The sequence below is a fragment of the Echiichthys vipera genome (genome assembly GCF_963691815.1).
Source record: "Echiichthys vipera genome assembly, chromosome: 14".
Classification (NCBI taxonomy): Eukaryota; Metazoa; Chordata; class Actinopteri; order Perciformes; family Trachinidae; genus Echiichthys; species Echiichthys vipera.
The window spans coordinates 444,970-461,048 of record NC_139839.1 but is presented as its reverse complement, the minus strand read 5'-3'; the positions used below and the strand labels follow the sequence as shown (position 1 = coordinate 461,048).

The 16,079-nt window shown below is 44.9% G+C and overlaps 2 protein-coding genes across 2 annotated transcripts; one reads left to right on the top strand and one right to left on the bottom strand.

The window, feature by feature from the left end:
* Window positions 1-1,052: 1,052 nt before the first annotated feature.
* Window positions 1,053-6,645, bottom strand: pgap2 (post-GPI attachment to proteins 2). The gene is made up of 6 exons (XM_083927571.1): window positions 6,360-6,645; window positions 4,956-5,124; window positions 4,570-4,819; window positions 4,046-4,152; window positions 2,636-2,744; window positions 1,053-2,103 (listed from the first exon to the last, which is right to left on the bottom strand). The coding sequence occupies exons 2-6, from the start codon at window positions 5,121-5,123 to the stop codon at window positions 1,973-1,975; spliced, it is 765 nt and encodes a 254-aa protein (XP_083783697.1). The 5' UTR covers window position 5,124; window positions 6,360-6,645; the 3' UTR covers window positions 1,053-1,972.
* Window positions 6,646-9,770: 3,125 nt separating this feature from the next.
* timd4 (T cell immunoglobulin and mucin domain containing 4) lies at window positions 9,771-16,079 on the top strand (the record flags this gene model as incomplete). Its single annotated transcript, XM_083926617.1, has 8 exons — window positions 9,771-9,843; window positions 11,121-11,302; window positions 11,412-11,574; window positions 11,648-11,728; window positions 12,412-12,491; window positions 15,005-15,116; window positions 15,240-15,273; window positions 15,445-16,079. The coding sequence occupies 8 exons, from the start codon at window positions 9,771-9,773 to the stop codon at window positions 15,527-15,529; spliced, it is 810 nt and encodes a 269-aa protein (XP_083782743.1). The 3' UTR covers window positions 15,530-16,079.

The window sequence follows — 16,079 nt, the reverse complement described above, 5'->3', positions numbered from 1 at the left end:
CCACCGGTTCAGTCTGCTCTGCTAAATGTGAAGTGATGCTAATGCTAACGCTAACAGGGGTCTGATGCTTCTTAAAGAACAGAAATGAGCTCAGAGGAAGTGCGTCGTGGTGTCGTTGTTGTGAGATCAGTCAGTGATTTAACCTCCGTAGCTGCACAGCTGCTGCCCGATCTCCTGGAGATCAGACCGCTTCACTCTGCACTGACGCCTTTCTTCTTCTTCTTCTTCTTCATTTCCTGCAGACTCGACGCCTATAGGCACGTCGCTGCCCCCCACAGTTCAGAGTTATGTCCATTATATTAGAGCCACAGGAAAAGTCTGAACTGCAACAAAAGGCGATGGACGCTTCATCGCTCGGCACGTGTCGCCCGAAGCGTCATTGCGTCGTTTACGTTGATGCTGAACGGCAGCGTGACGCTTTCATCGCCTCCATCTCTTTTGGTGTGAGCGCACGCTGACGTATGAACACGGAGACACGTCTGGTCTCACACGAGCGAGCAGGTGTGAACTTCAGGTGCACGCGCTCAGACTTGGGTCAGAAAATGTGGCCCTGAGGTGTGAAGGTAAAGACGGGGACACCAAAGTACTTTACGATGGATTCTTTACGAGGTGCACCTGAATGCACCATGAACGTGTTTGCCGCAGACCACGGCGTTGCCATAGCGACAGCATCCTCCATCTCCATAAGGGTAATTTCTTACATCAGTGTGCAGCTGATTGTTTCATGGATACGTCGTCTGTTTGAAATGGAGGGACTCAGAGTTTTAGAAAAACACAAACGCACAAACGGATCCACTGTGTTCCTCACGTCGTCTTTCTCCGGTTTGAAGTTCAGACTTTCTTCACTTAGGGCGCACTCACACTGTCGTTCTGTCCCGGGCCAAAACCGTTTTTTCAGCTAAAGCCTGGAACCTTTAAGCAGAGTGATGCACCCGCTCCGCGCACAACTGCAGCCAGCGGGCGTCCACGGCCCGTTTGGGAGAGGTGGGCTTTAGCGGTGCCGTTTGCACGTGTACGAGCAAACCCGTAGGTGTGAATGGTTGTCTGTCTCTGTTCGTCTCTATGTGTCCTGTGATAGACTGGCGTCCTGTCCAGGGTGGACCCCGCCTCACGCCCGATGTCAGCTGGGATCAGCTCCAGCCCCCCGAGACCCCGACAGGGACAAGAGGATGAAGATGAATGAATGAACTTGACCTGTTTTCTCACATCTACCTCATAAATATATATAATATATCAGTTTACTGTTTTTTTAAACTGCTGGAAACTTCGTTTCCTTGAGGGATTTCGTCCCAAACGATGAATAAAGAGACAACGAACGAAGCTTTTCACTTCTTAAACACGAATATTTTACATATTTGGTGTTTTTTCTGTTCTTTATTCATGATAAAGTCTGTTTCTGTGCTTTAATTTCTCCTTTTTATTCTTTTTAATGTCTAAATCAAATCCCCTTTATGTGAAAACTCTCACTCTGTGAGGTGCACGTGTGTCGATCACACTGATGAAAGTTTAGTTTCTCTTGTTTTCAGTTGAAACAGTTTTTCACTGATTGTGTTTTCGTCCGTGCAAAATTTCACTTTCACATGAATTTGATTAGTAAACGTTCGTCAGCTTCACTTTAGGAGACGACGCTTAAATTTCCCAGCTCTGCTTTGACTTAAACTCAGTCTAACTTCTGATTCTCTGATCAATAATTCATCATTTTGTGACTTTTATAACGTGTTATAAAGTTTGCAGAGCTCATTTCTATTCTTTTAAAACTCGTTTAACTGTAGACGAACATGTTCAGCACCAAGGTCGGGCTGAAAAGCTCCAGAAGTGTGTTTTGGACCCTGAACGCCTCGTTTTGGACCCTGAACGCCTCGTTTTGGTCTCCCACAGAGTTCACGAGGTCGTTGCGTGTTCACGTGTGTCAGAACGTTTCCTTCTGTTCACCTGTTCTGTAAAAACGGTCCGGAGGTGGCGACGCCTCGGCTCAGTAGCGTTTGTCCTCGGAGGGCGTGGCCACGATCACCTCTTTGCTCCCAAAGTCCCAGAACGCCGTCATGTGGAACGCCATGTTGGAGAAGACCACCAGGTACTCGAAGAGGGCGAAGAGCGTGTACACTGAGGAGCACAGAGAACAGTGTGTGAGCGTGTGTGAGTGAGTGTGTGGGTGTGTGAGTGTGAGTGTGAGTGTGAGTGAGTGTGTGAGAGTGTGTGTGTGTGAGTGTGTGTGTGTGTGTGTGTGTGTGTGTGAGTGTGAGTGTGTGTGAGTGTGTGAGAGCGTGAGTGTGAGTGTGTGTGAGTGTGTGAGAGTGTGTGTGAGTGAGTGAGTGTGTGTGTGTGTGAGTGTGAGTATGTGTGTGTGTGTGAGTGAGTGAGTGTGTGTGTGTGAGCGAGTGTGTGTGTGTGTGCGTGAGTTAGTGTGTGTGTGTGTGTGTGTGTGTGTCTCTGTGAGTGTGTGTCTTTGTGTGTGTGTGTGTGTGTGTGTCTCTGTGAGTGTGTGTCTCTGTGTGTGTGTGTCTGTGTGAGTCTGTGTGTGTCTCTGTGTGTGTGTGTCTGTGTGTGTGTGTGAGTGTGTGTGTGTGTCTGTGTGTGTGTGTGTGAGTGTGTGTGTGTGTGTGTGTGTGTGTGTGTGTGTGTGTGTGGCGCTCACCTCCCGTCTCACAGTACGTGTTGTGGCGTCTGAAGAAGTAGGCGGCGGCCAAACAGCAGCCGACGTTAAACAGGAAGAGACGCAGCTTCCAGCGAAACGACGTGATCTCCTGAGAGGAAGAGAGGGAACGTTTCAACGAGTCAGAGACGGTTTTTAACACGAGGAGAGACGCTCAGAGAGGAGAGACGCTCAGAGAGGAGAGACGCTCAGAGACGCTCAGAGACGCTCAGAGAGGAGAGACGCTCAGAGAGGAGAGACGCTCAGAGAGGAGAGACGCTCAGAGAGGAGAGACGCTCAGAGAGGAGAGACGCTCAGAGACGCTCAGAGACGCTCAGAGAGGAGAGACGCTCAGAGAGGAGAGACGCTCAGAGAGGAGAGACGCTCAGAGAGGAGAGACGCTCAGAGAGGAGAGACGCTCAGAGAGGAGAGACGCTCAGAGAGACGCTCAGAGAGGAGAGATGCTCAGAGAGGAGAGACGCTCAGAGACGCTCAGAGAGGAGAGACGCTCAGAGACGCTCAGAGAGGAGAGACGCTCAGAGAGGAGAGACGCTCAGAGAGGAGAGACGCTCAGAGAGGAGAGACGCTCAGAGACGCTCAGAGAGGAGAGACGCTCAGAGAGGAGAGACGCTCAGAGAGGAGAGACGCTCAGAGAGGAGAGACGCTCAGAGACGCTCAGAGACGCTCAGAGAGGAGAGACGCTCAGAGAGGAGAGACGCTCAGAGAGGAGAGACGCTCAGAGAGGAGAGACGCTGAGAGAGGAGAGACGCTCAGAGAGGAGAGACGCTCAGAGAGGAGAGACGCTCAGAGAGGAGAGACGCTCAGAGAGGAGAGACGCTCAGAGAGGAGAGACGCTCAGAGACGCTCAGAGAGGAGAGACACTCAGAGAGGAGAGACGCTCAGAGAGGAGAGACGCTCAGAGAGGAGAGACGCTCAGAGACACTCAGAGAGGAGAGACGCTCAGAGAGGAGAGACGCTCAGAGAGGAGAGACGCTCAGAGAGGAGAGAAGGACAAGACCAAGCTCCTTTTCTACAAATACACACATTTGAAATATAATTATTTCAACACGTCCTGAAGAATATCGTATTTAAAAAAAAAATCTAGTTATTGTTCTTTAGATCTGAAAAATGAAATAGAAAAAAACTACCGAACAAACACCGGGACATGAAGCGAGCAGTGGATTTTGTTCCAGAACGTTCCGCCACTGATATCTTTGTGTCACAGTCACATTTCACTTTATAACAACAGAGACTTTAGACACAACTTTAACATTTAAATCATTATTTCACATCGTTTCCAGGTTATTTAAGTATTTCTGATTTGTTCTTCTGTAGCTGGAGCGGCTCTCAGACACCTGTAGACACGTGTTTATAATATAATATATAACCAGGGTGGATGAGACGCTGGGTTACCTCGGTGCTGACGTAGTGTTTCCTGATCACCTGCCACAGTCGGCACGTGACGAGCATGTGCAGCAGCGAGCTCCCGATGAACACGACGAAGCCGTTTTTATGAACAGCTGCGGAGACAAGCGGGGCGTTAATTCAGCGCTATGACAACCGCCGTTAAAGATGAAAGGCTTCGACGAGGAGCCGCCGCTCAGAGACGCAGCTCAGAGACGCCGCTCAGAGACGCAGCTCAGAGACGCAGCTCAGAGACGCAGCTCTGAGACGCAGCTCAGAGACGCAGCTCAGAGACGCAGCTCTGAGACGCAGCTCAGAGACGCAGCTCAGAGACGCAGCTCAGAGACGCCGCTCAGAGACGCAGCTCTGAGACGCAGCTCTGAGACGCAGCTCTGAGACGCAGCTCTGAGACGCAGCTCTGAGACGCAGCTCTGAGACGCAGCTCTGAGACGCAGCTCTGAGACGCAGCTCTGAGACACAGCTCAGAGACGCAGCTCTGAGACGGCGCCCCTCGTCTCGGCAGCCAGACTCACCGTAGGTCTCGGTGGACGACACGTATGTGAGCAGCAGCAGGCCGCTGTTCTCGGCGAGGCTGCAGAGGAGTGCCAGCCCGCTCAGCAGCAGCTCCGGAAGCCTCTTGGCGAAGCGACGCCGGTAGAAGCTGAAGTAGGCGGCGCTCACCAGGTAGCGCGGCGCCGAGTGCAGGCCGATGACGCAGCGCCAGATGTAGCGCTCCGGCACGCGGCTGATGGCGGCGCTGATGGACGGGAGGTAGTTTGACACCTGGGCCGTGACGACAGAGATAAAGACACACGTTTATTTAACTTCAACAGGAAACAGAACTTTATTCATCTGAATGATCAGAATTTTCCAGCATCATCAGATGAATAACCGCGTGTTTGCTGACGTGCACGCTGACCTGACAGTGCGTGTACACGGCGTCCTCGAAGTGGAACACAATTGAGGTGAAGAGGCAGGCGATGAGGCCGCTGAGAGGCAGCAGCAGCGTCCCCACGGCCAGACCGCAGAACGGGAGCCGCAGGAGGGGCCGGTCCCGCTCCAGGCTGCCGTACGGGCCCTGCAGCATCCTGCACACACACACACACAAACACACAGGCACGCACAAACACACAGGCACGCACAGAGAGAGAGAGAGAGAGAGAGAGAGAGAGGCACACACACACAGATACGGACACACAACACAACACAACAACAGACCATTACGAATAAAAATAATGCAACTTTTCTCTCAAAATATTACGATTTTTTGGTCAAAAATCTTCCAACTTTTTTCTTAAAATGTTACGATTTTTTTTTGGTCACAAGCTTTCGCCAATTTTTCACCCCAGATATTAAAAAACTTTTAACTAAATTTTAGGACTTTCTTGTCAAAAATTTTACGACTTTCTATTTAAAATATTAAGATTTTTTCGTCACAATCTTCCGACATTTTCTTTAAATGTGCCGTGGCAGTGAAGTGTTTATTTTCCTTTGATTTTTCTGTTTTTAGCTGAAATCTTTTTCTATGTTCACACTTCACCATTAAAGCTGATTCGGACTTCTACTACAGAGATTATATTATATAATAAATATATCTATTATACATTTACTTCAGGACAAACTGAACAGGACGGGAGTGGACCCCTGGGTCAGGGACTACCTCACTGTCAGGCCACAGTACGTCAGGCTGAAGGACACCACGTCTGACACTGTGATCAGCAGCACCTGTCCTTCAACACCTGCAGCAAACTGCTGTGGAAGTCTCACCGGTCTGTGGTCACCTGTGTCCTCTGCTACACTGGGGTGTGCTGGGGGGGGGGGCACATCCACGAAGGACCCCTCCAGACTGGATACACTGATCAGGCAGACCGGCTCTGGGGTCGGCATGAAACTGGACTATATTATATTTATATATTATAAATATGCCGAAGTGTAGAGCAGTTAAAAACAGGCAAGAGTGACCTGTAAATATAATTTATGCTTTAATGAGAGTAAACTTTAAATCACAGTAACAGTGAACGGAGTCTGAGTTTACAAACAGTGAATAAATGAATTCTTCTCCACTGTTTATTTTATATTTCCGCAGAATTACAGTTCAGTTTAAACCATAAACAGTAGTTTAATAAACATTCATCTGCAGCAGAGAGAGGAAACTTTAAAGTGCAGTAAATATGAATGGAGTTCTGTCTGGTGTTTGTTTGTTTACCTCCTCACGTGATGTTTGTTTACCTCCCTGGACTCGTAAACACGGTTATAACAGACTGACAGTCGCGTGTAAACAGGAATAAATTAATATATTTAAGGTTATAAATGTAAAACTCACCTAATCCCGTTAGCTCCGCTCAGCTAGCATCGTTAGCTCCGCTCAGCTAGCATCGTTAGCTCCGCTCAGCTAGCATCGTTAGCTCCGCTCAGCTAGCATCGTTAGCCGGCGCTAGCTACGAACTTCCGCCGACTTTACGGTGAAACGCGCTTTAAATGTTATTAAATTAATTTATATATTTAATTAAAAGTGTTTAAATGTGATAAACTGCTTCTTCTGTAGCTGCTGTGGTCCGTTTATCATCACTGACAGACTTTAAATCTGATATGTTTCTGTTCATTTAGTGATTTTTCTACCGGACTTTGCTTCCAAACACCGGAAGCAACACGTTAGCTACTTCCGGCCACCGCAGCCTTCAGAATAAAAGTCTTATTTTTTTCTTAAACTGTCCGCGAACTGAAATTAAACTGTTTCACCTGAAAAAGAGCCTCAAGAGTTTTTACTTTATATTTTATTTATTTATGTACTTTATTTTATTTGTGTTTATTTATGTACTTTATTTTATTTGTGTTTATTTATTTACTTTATTAAAAAATAAATCTATAAATTCAGACTTTTGTCTCATTTTAAAGTGCTTTTCCAGATGAAGTGTGATTTATCGATTGTTCACCGGAGGGCGCTGAAACACGTGAAGTTAAAACAGGCGACAGCTTTATTAATAATGTATAATAAATAATAATGAATCTAAAGATTAAAGAAAGAACACGATGAGACACCAGATATGAAAACAGTCAGAGATATTTTGTATTTGACAAATAATTTGTGTCAAAATTAGATTTGAGAGTTTGAAAAAACAAAGAAATTGTTACTTTATTCACTTATTTACCAAAGATAATTATGATTTGAGTCATTAAATGTTATGTTCTGTCAGTTTTTGTTAATGTTTAACTTTTTATGAGCTTTAAACTCACGTCCACAGAAATCGCACGATGTTGATGAGAGACTTGAGATCAAACACTTCCTGCCTGAGGCGGAGGAAAGTGTTTGATCTTTAATATTTGTGCTCTGCATCAATATTGTCTTTAGTTTTTATGGAGACGAACGGACGTGAAGAGAAGACGACGAGCTTCTGTGTTTGACTGAGTTTCATTTCTGACAAAAGAGACACAAAACAACCACAAAGAGACACAAAACAACTACAAAGAGACACAAAACAACCACAAAGAGACACAAAACAACCACAAAGAGACACAAAACAACTACAAAGAGACACAAAACAACCACAAAGAGACACAAAACAACCACAAAGAGACACAAAACAACCACAAAGAGACACAAAACAACTACAAAGAGACACAAAACAACCACAAAGACACAAAACAACCACAAAGAGACACAAAACAACTACAAAGAGGCACAAAACAACCACAAAGAGACACAAAACAACCACAAAGACACAAAACAACCACAAAGAGACACAAAACAACTACAAAGAGACACAAAACAACTACAAAGAGACACAAAACAACTACAAAGAGACACAAAACAACCACAAAGAGACAAAACAACTACAAAGAGACACAAAACAACTACAAAGAGACACAAAACAACCACAAAGAGACACAAAACAACTACAAAGAGACACAAAACAACCACAAAGAGACACAAAACAACCACAAAGAGACACAAAACAACTACAAAGAGACACAAAACAACCACAAAGAGACACAAAACAACTACAAAGAGACACAAAACAACCACAAAGAGACACAAAACAACCACAAAGAGACACAAAACAACTACAAAGACACAAAAACAACCACAAAGAGACACAAAACAACTACAAAGACACAAAAACAACCACAAAGAGACAAAAACAACTACAAAGAGACACAAAACAACCACAAAGAGACACAAATCAACCACAAAGAGACACAAAACAACCACAAAGAGACACAAAACAACCACAAAGAGACACACACCAACCACAAAGAGACACAAAACAACCACAAAGAGACACAAAACAACCACAAAGAGACATAAACAACTACAAAGAGACACAAAACAACTACAAAGAGACATAAACAACTACAAAGACACACAAAACAACTACAAAGACACAAAAACAACTAAAAAGAGACAAAAAAACAACCACAAAGAGACACAAAACAACCACAAAGACACAAAAACAACTAAAAAGAGACACAAAAACAACTACAAAGAGACATAAACAACTACAAAGACACACAAAACAACTACAAAGACACAAAAACAACTAAAAAGAGACACAAAAACAACCACAAAGACACACAAAACAACTACAAAGACACAAAAACAACTAAAAAGAGACACAAAACAACCACAAAGAGACACACACCAACCACAAAGACACACAAAACAACTACAAAGACACAAAAACAACTAAAAAGAGACACAAAACAACCACAAAGACACACAAAACAACTACAAAGAGACACAAAACAACTACAAAGAGACACAAAACAACCACAAAGAGACACACACCAACCACAAAGAGACACAAAACAACCACAAAGAGACATAAACAACTACAAAGACACACAAAACAACTACAAAGACACAAAACAACTACAAAGAGACACAAAACAACTACAAAGAGACACAAAAACAACCACAAAGAGACACACACCAACCACAAAGAGACACAAAACAACCACAAAGAGACATAAACAACTACAAAGAGACACAAAACAACCACAAAGAGACATAAACAACTACAAAGACACACAAAACAACTACAAAGACACAAAAACAACTACAAAGAGACACAAAACAACTTGAAACATGTTTAGTTCAATAATTTAGTGATTTTCAAAGTAAAAGCCTCAGATTTTCTGGTTTGAGGAGACAGAGACAAACAAAACCGAAATATTTGATGTGAATAATGAGTCCTCTGTGTTTCTGCGACGTCTCCACAGCCACAGAGTGTGTGTGTGTGTGTGTGTGTGACTGTGTGTGTGTGTGAGTCTCTGTGTGTGTGAGAGTCTCTGTGTGTGTGTGTGACTGTGTCTGTGTGTGAGTGTGTGTGTGTGTGTGTTACAGAGACAAAGTCCTTTTGTATTTCCTTTTTCCTTCCATCATCATCTTTATGTCTTATTTCTATTTTTCTTTTCTCATTATTTCATTTGAAACTTTTAAATTTCATAAAACTTTTATTATTTTTAAATAATAAAATAAAAAATAAATAAATAAAGTTTATTAGAATAAATCTTTTCAGACGAAGAAATAAAAGAAGCTTTTCAGTGTTTAAATCTGTGAGAGAGAGTTATGAATGAACAGAGACACACACACACACACACACAGGGATACAGATACAGACACACACACACACACACACACACACAAACACACAGAGACACACACACACACACACACACACACACAGACACACATATACAAAGAGACGTCAGTCTCACACACACTCACAGGACGATGGCAGCCGTCTCTCCTCGCCGCCGTCCAACGCCTCACACCTTCATCATCGCCTTCCTCTTCGTCCTGTCAGGTGACGCACACACACACACTCTCTCACACACACACACACACACACTCTCACACACAAACACAAACACACACTCACACTTGTTCTCGGTGCAGATGCGACCAAACTTCTGTTATTTCCTGTCTTGAGGAACAAACCACTGAATGTTCCCTCTGTGCTCACGTCTCATTATTAATTATTATTATGATGTTGTTGTTGTTGTTGTTGTTGTTGATGACTGCTCGACTTTGAAGCCTCGTGTTTTCTGAGCTGAGGCTGAAATTGGGTTTTTATTTTCTACATGAGCGGATTTTCAGACTCAGTCCCCATCACTCTCTCAGGTTCTTATTTCATTTCTACTGTTCAATATATTTTTATTTTAATAAACTTTACATATTTATCTTTTAGATTTAGATATTTTTATACTATTTTTTCTAATAGATGACACTTTAACACACGTTTAGGCTGAAACAAAGCGTCATCAGCGTAGTTAGTGAAGCCAGAGTTCATTAAAGAGTGTTTTAGAGCGCACTCACACTGTCCTTCTGTCCGCGGCCAAAACCGGTTTTCAGCTAAAGCCTAGAACCTTTAAGCAGTGTGATGCACCTGCTCCGCGCACAACTGCGGCCAGCGGGCCGTGGACGTGAAAGAGGTGGGCTTTAGCGGAGCCCTTTGCACGTGTACGAGCACGAGCGTGCGCACGTGTACGAGCACGAGGCCTACGGCGGTTCTGAGGTCATTTCCTGTGCGCCTGTTGGGACGTAGAAAAAAGAAGGAGGGACCATGCGCGGACATTTCAAACAATGGCGGTGAAAGGTTCACGTTGGTGTGATGCGGAGGTGGAGTGTTTACTGCAGATTTGGTCGATGAAAAGATTCAAAAACAGTCGACAAGACGCACAAAAACTCCGAGGTCTACGGAAAGATCTGGAAACAAAGCCACGCATCGCCATGACGTCATCAATGCGTGTGACGTGTTACGGCGTGATGACGTATAGGCAGCAAGAAGCATTCTCCGAGGCCCAGGTAGAGTGAGTACAAACGGGCCTGGAGGGGGGACAAGGACCCTAAAGCACGGGGCACGGGACGATGCACAGTGGGAGGGCGCCCTTAAAGACTTACCTACTGGCCCCTGCACCAGCTCCTCTCATAGTAAAGTCCATTACAGTGGAAGGAGCCCATTGGTGCCTTGTTGTGTGTGTGTAGGGACTCTGTAAAAACACATGAATGCAGCAATGATGAACATATACATTTGCTGCGTGAACTTGATTTTATGTGAATTTATATATTGACTCTGTGCAGCAGGCGGACAGTTTTCGTCAGTGTCCTGTTTTAAAGTGGCGGAGGGGGACGTGGCCTCTCTGTCCTGTCAGTACTCGGTGAAGCGTCTGGGTCTGAGCCGGGTCTGCTGGGGACGGGGGTGTGGGACCTTCTGGTGCAACAACATCCTGGTGCAGACGGACGAGCACGGCGTCATCTCCAAGGTCAGGTCACGCTCCGGAGAACCCAAAGGTTCACATCACTTTCACAGAATGCGTCCGGTAACACAAAAGTCAGTGTTCTGGGGATCTAACCAGGATCCTGGTGCTGCAGGTGGCCGATCGCTACCGGCTGACAGGGGACGTCTTGGACGGACAGATGGACCTGGACATCCTGGACGTGAGGCGGACCGACAGCGGACCGTACTGTTGCAGGGTGGACATCGACGGGATCTTCAATGACAAGAAGGTCATCATGAACCTGAGAGTGGTCAAAGGTGAAGATCTGGACCTGAATCTCAGATTAAACCCGTTAATCTGGACCTGAATCATTTGTTTCTTCCTCCTCAGCTCCAGTGACCAGTTCTCCTCCCCCAACGACCACCACCACAGCAACGACCAGTCAAGTCACGGAGCCGTCGGCGTCCACAGGTGAGCCCCACATCGACCTGCTGGGAGCACGAGCAAACAGGGACGTACGGGGCGTAGTTCTAAGAGTCCAGAACTCTGGTTGTGTTTGAAATCATTTTACACCATGACTCCGTTTTTTTTGTTGTTAGAGTAGTTCTGGGGACAGGAAGTACCTGAAGAGGGACAGGAAGTACCTGAAGAGGGACAGGAAGTGCCTGAAGTAAACCAGAACCTGCAGGGACAGGAAGTGCCTGAAGTAATCCAAAACCTGCAGGGACAGGAAGTACCTGAAGTAAACAGGAAGTACCTGAAGTAAACCAAAACCTGCAGGGACAGGAAGTACCTGAAGTAAACAGGAAGTACCTGAAGTAAACCAAAACCTGCAGGGACAGGAAGTACCTGAAGTAATTTGGAACCTGCAGGAACAGGAAGTACCTGAAGTAAACCAGAACCTGCAGGGACAGGAAGTACCTGAAGTAAACAGGAAGTACCTGAAGTAAACCAGAAACCATAGGGACAGGAAGTACCTGAAGTAAACAGGAAGTGCCTGAAGTAAACCAGAACCTGCAGGGACAGGAAGTACCCAAAGAGGGACAGGAAGTACCTAAAGTAAACCAGAACCTGCTTGATTTGCAGTCTTCATGACCAGCATCCGTATAATTCAGAATAATATTCATGTGAATGTGTTTTCTGTCTCTGAGCAGTAAACTGGAAAACGCTGCTGTCGTCTCAGCTGGACCTTCTGAGGAGGAACTCCACCCTGCTGCGCTCCGACACCGAGACCGTGAGTGACTAGGACACCTCCACCACGCCACCAGGACACCTCCACCACGCCACCGCATCACCTCCACCACGCCACCGCACCACTTCCACCATGACATCAAGATTAAAGACAGAATCATAGCTGGATTTGATATGTTGCCGTGATTGGTCGTAGGTCATGTTTAGTTGCTGTGATTGGTTGTAGGTCATGTTTAGTTGCTGTGATTGGTTGTTGGTCATGTTTAGTTGCTGTGATTGGTTGTTGGTCATGTTAAGTTGCTGTGATTGGTTGTAGGTCATGTTTGGTTGCTGTGATTGGTCGTAGGTCATGTTTAGTTGCTGTGATTGGTTGTTGGTCATGTTTAGTTGCTGTGATTGGTTGTAGGTCATGTTTAGTTGCTGTGATTGGTTGTTGGTCATGTTTAGTTGCTGTGATTGGTCGTAGGTCATGTTTAGTTGCTGTGATTGGTTGTTGGTCATGTTTAGTTGCTGTGATTGGTTGTTGGTCATGTTTAGTTGCTGTGATTGGTCGTAGGTCATGTTTAGTTGCTGTGATTGGTCGTAGGTCATGTTTAGTTGCTGTGATTGGTTGTAGGTCATGTTTAGTTGCTGTGATTGGTCGTTGGTCATGTTTAGTTGCTGTGATTGGTCGTAGGTCATGTTTAGTTGCTGTGATTGGTTGTTGGTCATGTTTAGTTGCTGTGATTGGTCGTTGGTCATGTTTAGTTGCTGTGATTGGTTGTTGGTCATGTTTAGTTGCTGTGATTGGTCGTAGGTCATGTTTAGTTGCTGTGATTGGTTGTAGGTCATGTTTAGTTGCTGTGATTGGTCGTAGGTCATGTTTAGTTGCTGTGATTGGTTGTAGGTCATGTTTAGTTGCTGTGATTGGTCGTAGGTCATGTTTGGTTGCTGTGATTGGTCGTAGGTCATGTTTAGTTGCTGTGATTGGTTGTAGGTCATGTTTAGTTGCTGTGATTGGTTGTAGGTCATGTTTAGTTGCTGTGATTGGTCGTAGGTCATGTTTAGTTGCTGTGATTGGTCGTAGCTCATGTTTAGTTGCTGTGATTGGTCGTAGGTCATGTGTAAGTTGCTGTGATTGGTCGTTGGTCATGTTTAGTTGCTGTGATTGGTTGTTGGTCATGTTTAGTTGCTGTGATTGGTCGTAGGTCATGTTTAGTTGCTGTGATTGGTCGTAGGTCATGTTTAGTTGCTGTGATTGGTTGTAGGTCATGTTTAGTTGCTGTGATTGGTCGTTGGTCATGTTTAGTTGCTGTGATTGGTCGTAGGTCATGTTTAGTTGCTGTGATTGGTTGTTGGTCATGTTTAGTTGCTGTGATTGGTCGTTGGTCATGTTTAGTTGCTGTGATTGGTTGTTGGTCATGTTTAGTTGCTGTGATTGGTCGTAGGTCATGTTTAGTTGCTGTGATTGGTTGTAGGTCATGTTTAGTTGCTGTGATTGGTCGTAGGTCATGTTTAGTTGCTGTGATTGGTTGTAGGTCATGTTTAGTTGCTGTGATTGGTCGTAGGTCATGTTTGGTTGCTGTGATTGGTCGTAGGTCATGTTTAGTTGCTGTGATTGGTTGTAGGTCATGTTTAGTTGCTGTGATTGGTTGTAGGTCATGTTTAGTTGCTGTGATTGGTCGTAGGTCATGTTTAGTTGCTGTGATTGGTTGTAGGTCATGTTTAGTTGCTGTGATTGGTTGTAGGTCATGTTTAGTTGCTGTGATTGGTCGTAGGTCATGTTTAGTTGCTGTGATTGGTTGTTGGTCATGTTTAGTTGCTGTGATTGGTCGTTGGTCATGTTTAGTTGCTGTGATTGGTTGTTGGTCATGTTTAGTTGCTGTGATTGGTTGTTGGTCATGTTTAGTTGCTGTGATTGGTTGTAGGTCATGTTTAGTTGCTGTGATTGGTTGTTGGTCATGTTAAGTTGCTGTGATTGGTTGTTGGTCATGTTTAGTTGCTGTGATTGGTTGTAGGTCATGTTTAGTTGCTGTGATTGGTCGTAGGTCATGTTTAGTTGCTGTGATTGGTCGTAGGTCATGTTTAGTTGCTGTGATTGGTCGTAGGTCATGTTTAGTTGCTGTGATTGGTCGTAGGTCATGTTTAGTTGCTGTGATTGGTCGTAGGTCATGTTTAGTTGCTGTGATTGGTTGTTGGTCATGTTTAGTTGCTGTGATTGGTTGTAGGTCATGTTCAGTTGCTGTGATTGGTCGTAGGTCATGTTTAGTTGCTGTGATTGGTTGTAGGTCATGTTTAGTTGCTGTGATTGGTCGTAGGTCATGTTTTAGTCGCTGTGATTGGTCGTAGGTCATGTTTAGTTGCTGTGATTGGTTGTAGGTCATGTTTAGTTGCTGTGATTGGTCGTTGGTCATGTTTAGTTGCTGTGATTGGTTGTAGGTCATGTTTTAGTTGCTGTGATTGGTTGTAGGTCAGGTTTAGTTGCTGTGATTAGTCGTAGGTCATGTTTAGTTGCTCTGACACATACGGTTTGACACTAAATCTCAGTCGTAAACTCAAACCTCTCTCTGTCTTCAGGTGCAGGACTCTGGAGCGTCTCTCTCCCTTCAGATCAATGTTCCCGTCCTCTCTCTCTCCCTCACCCTGTTGCTGATCTTGGGGGCAGTTTTTCTCTTCATGGCCTTCAAACGTACGTTTCCTCCCTTTCTCTACGTCTCAAAGCACAATATTTAAACAACATAAAGCAGAATATCTTTTAATCTTGTTCTTTGCTTCACACTAAAACTGATTACAGTTTGATTTCTGTCTCCAGGTGGAATCTACAGAAGAGCCGTAGAGACGGGCTGGTGAGGAAACATCACTTCTTCTTTTATTCATTTACCTTTGTTTTCATCTTTTTTCTATGGTTTTGAATGTAAACATGTTTATTTCTGTTTTATTTTAGTCACTAAAGGTGAAGGTTATGTTGTGGCGGTTAACTTGAGACTGTTAAGTGGTTCTGTGGTTCTCTGCTGCAGCTTCTCCTCTGAAGAACCTCCTCACATCATCTATGAGATCCGCACGAGACGACGCGTCCAGGAGAACATCTACACTCTGGACTAGAGACCAGGAGAACATCTACACTCTGGACTAGAGACCAGGAGAACATCTACACTCTGGACTAGAGACCGACCAGGAGAACATCTACACTCTGGACTAGAGACCAGGAGAACATCTACACTATGGACTAGAGACCAGGAGAACATCTACACTCTGGACTAGAGACCTTTCCTTTAAATCACACGTGCGTGTTTGTCTGAGCAGGAGCTCGTTTACACTCGGGGGTAAAATCAGGACATCAGCCACTCGTTAACAGAACTTTCCTTCTCTTTACGCATGAAACCAACTCCGCTTCATCTCTGCGCTAACCTGCCTGTGGATTCAATGATGATGAGGAGGAGGAGGCGTCACTTCATCTGAACTTAACCGCAGAATTACAGTCGCTGCATTTTACACTTTTTTATTTCACACACTGATTTAATTGTGAGTGTTTCCTGTGATGATGAAGCTGCTCACAACACGCTGAATAAAACCCGTCACAGCGTCTGTGTGTGTGATCGGATCTGTGGGGATTTCAGAGTTTAAGGTTTCATTTGTTCTGGAAAAGTGCAAA

Excerpts from the sequence above, each read along its gene's own strand:
- pgap2 (XM_083927571.1), bottom strand. The coding sequence starts at position 5,123 with ATGCTGCAGGGCCCGTACGGCAGCCTGGAGCGGGACCGGCCCCTCCTG. Across the intron at positions 4,820-4,955 it reads CCGTGTACACGCACTGTCAG|GTGTCAAACTACCTCCCGTC; the intron begins GTCAGCGTGCAC and ends GTCACGGCCCAG. Across the intron at positions 2,745-4,045 it reads AACACTACGTCAGCACCGAG|GAGATCACGTCGTTTCGCTG; the intron begins GTAACCCAGCGT and ends TCTTCCTCTCAG.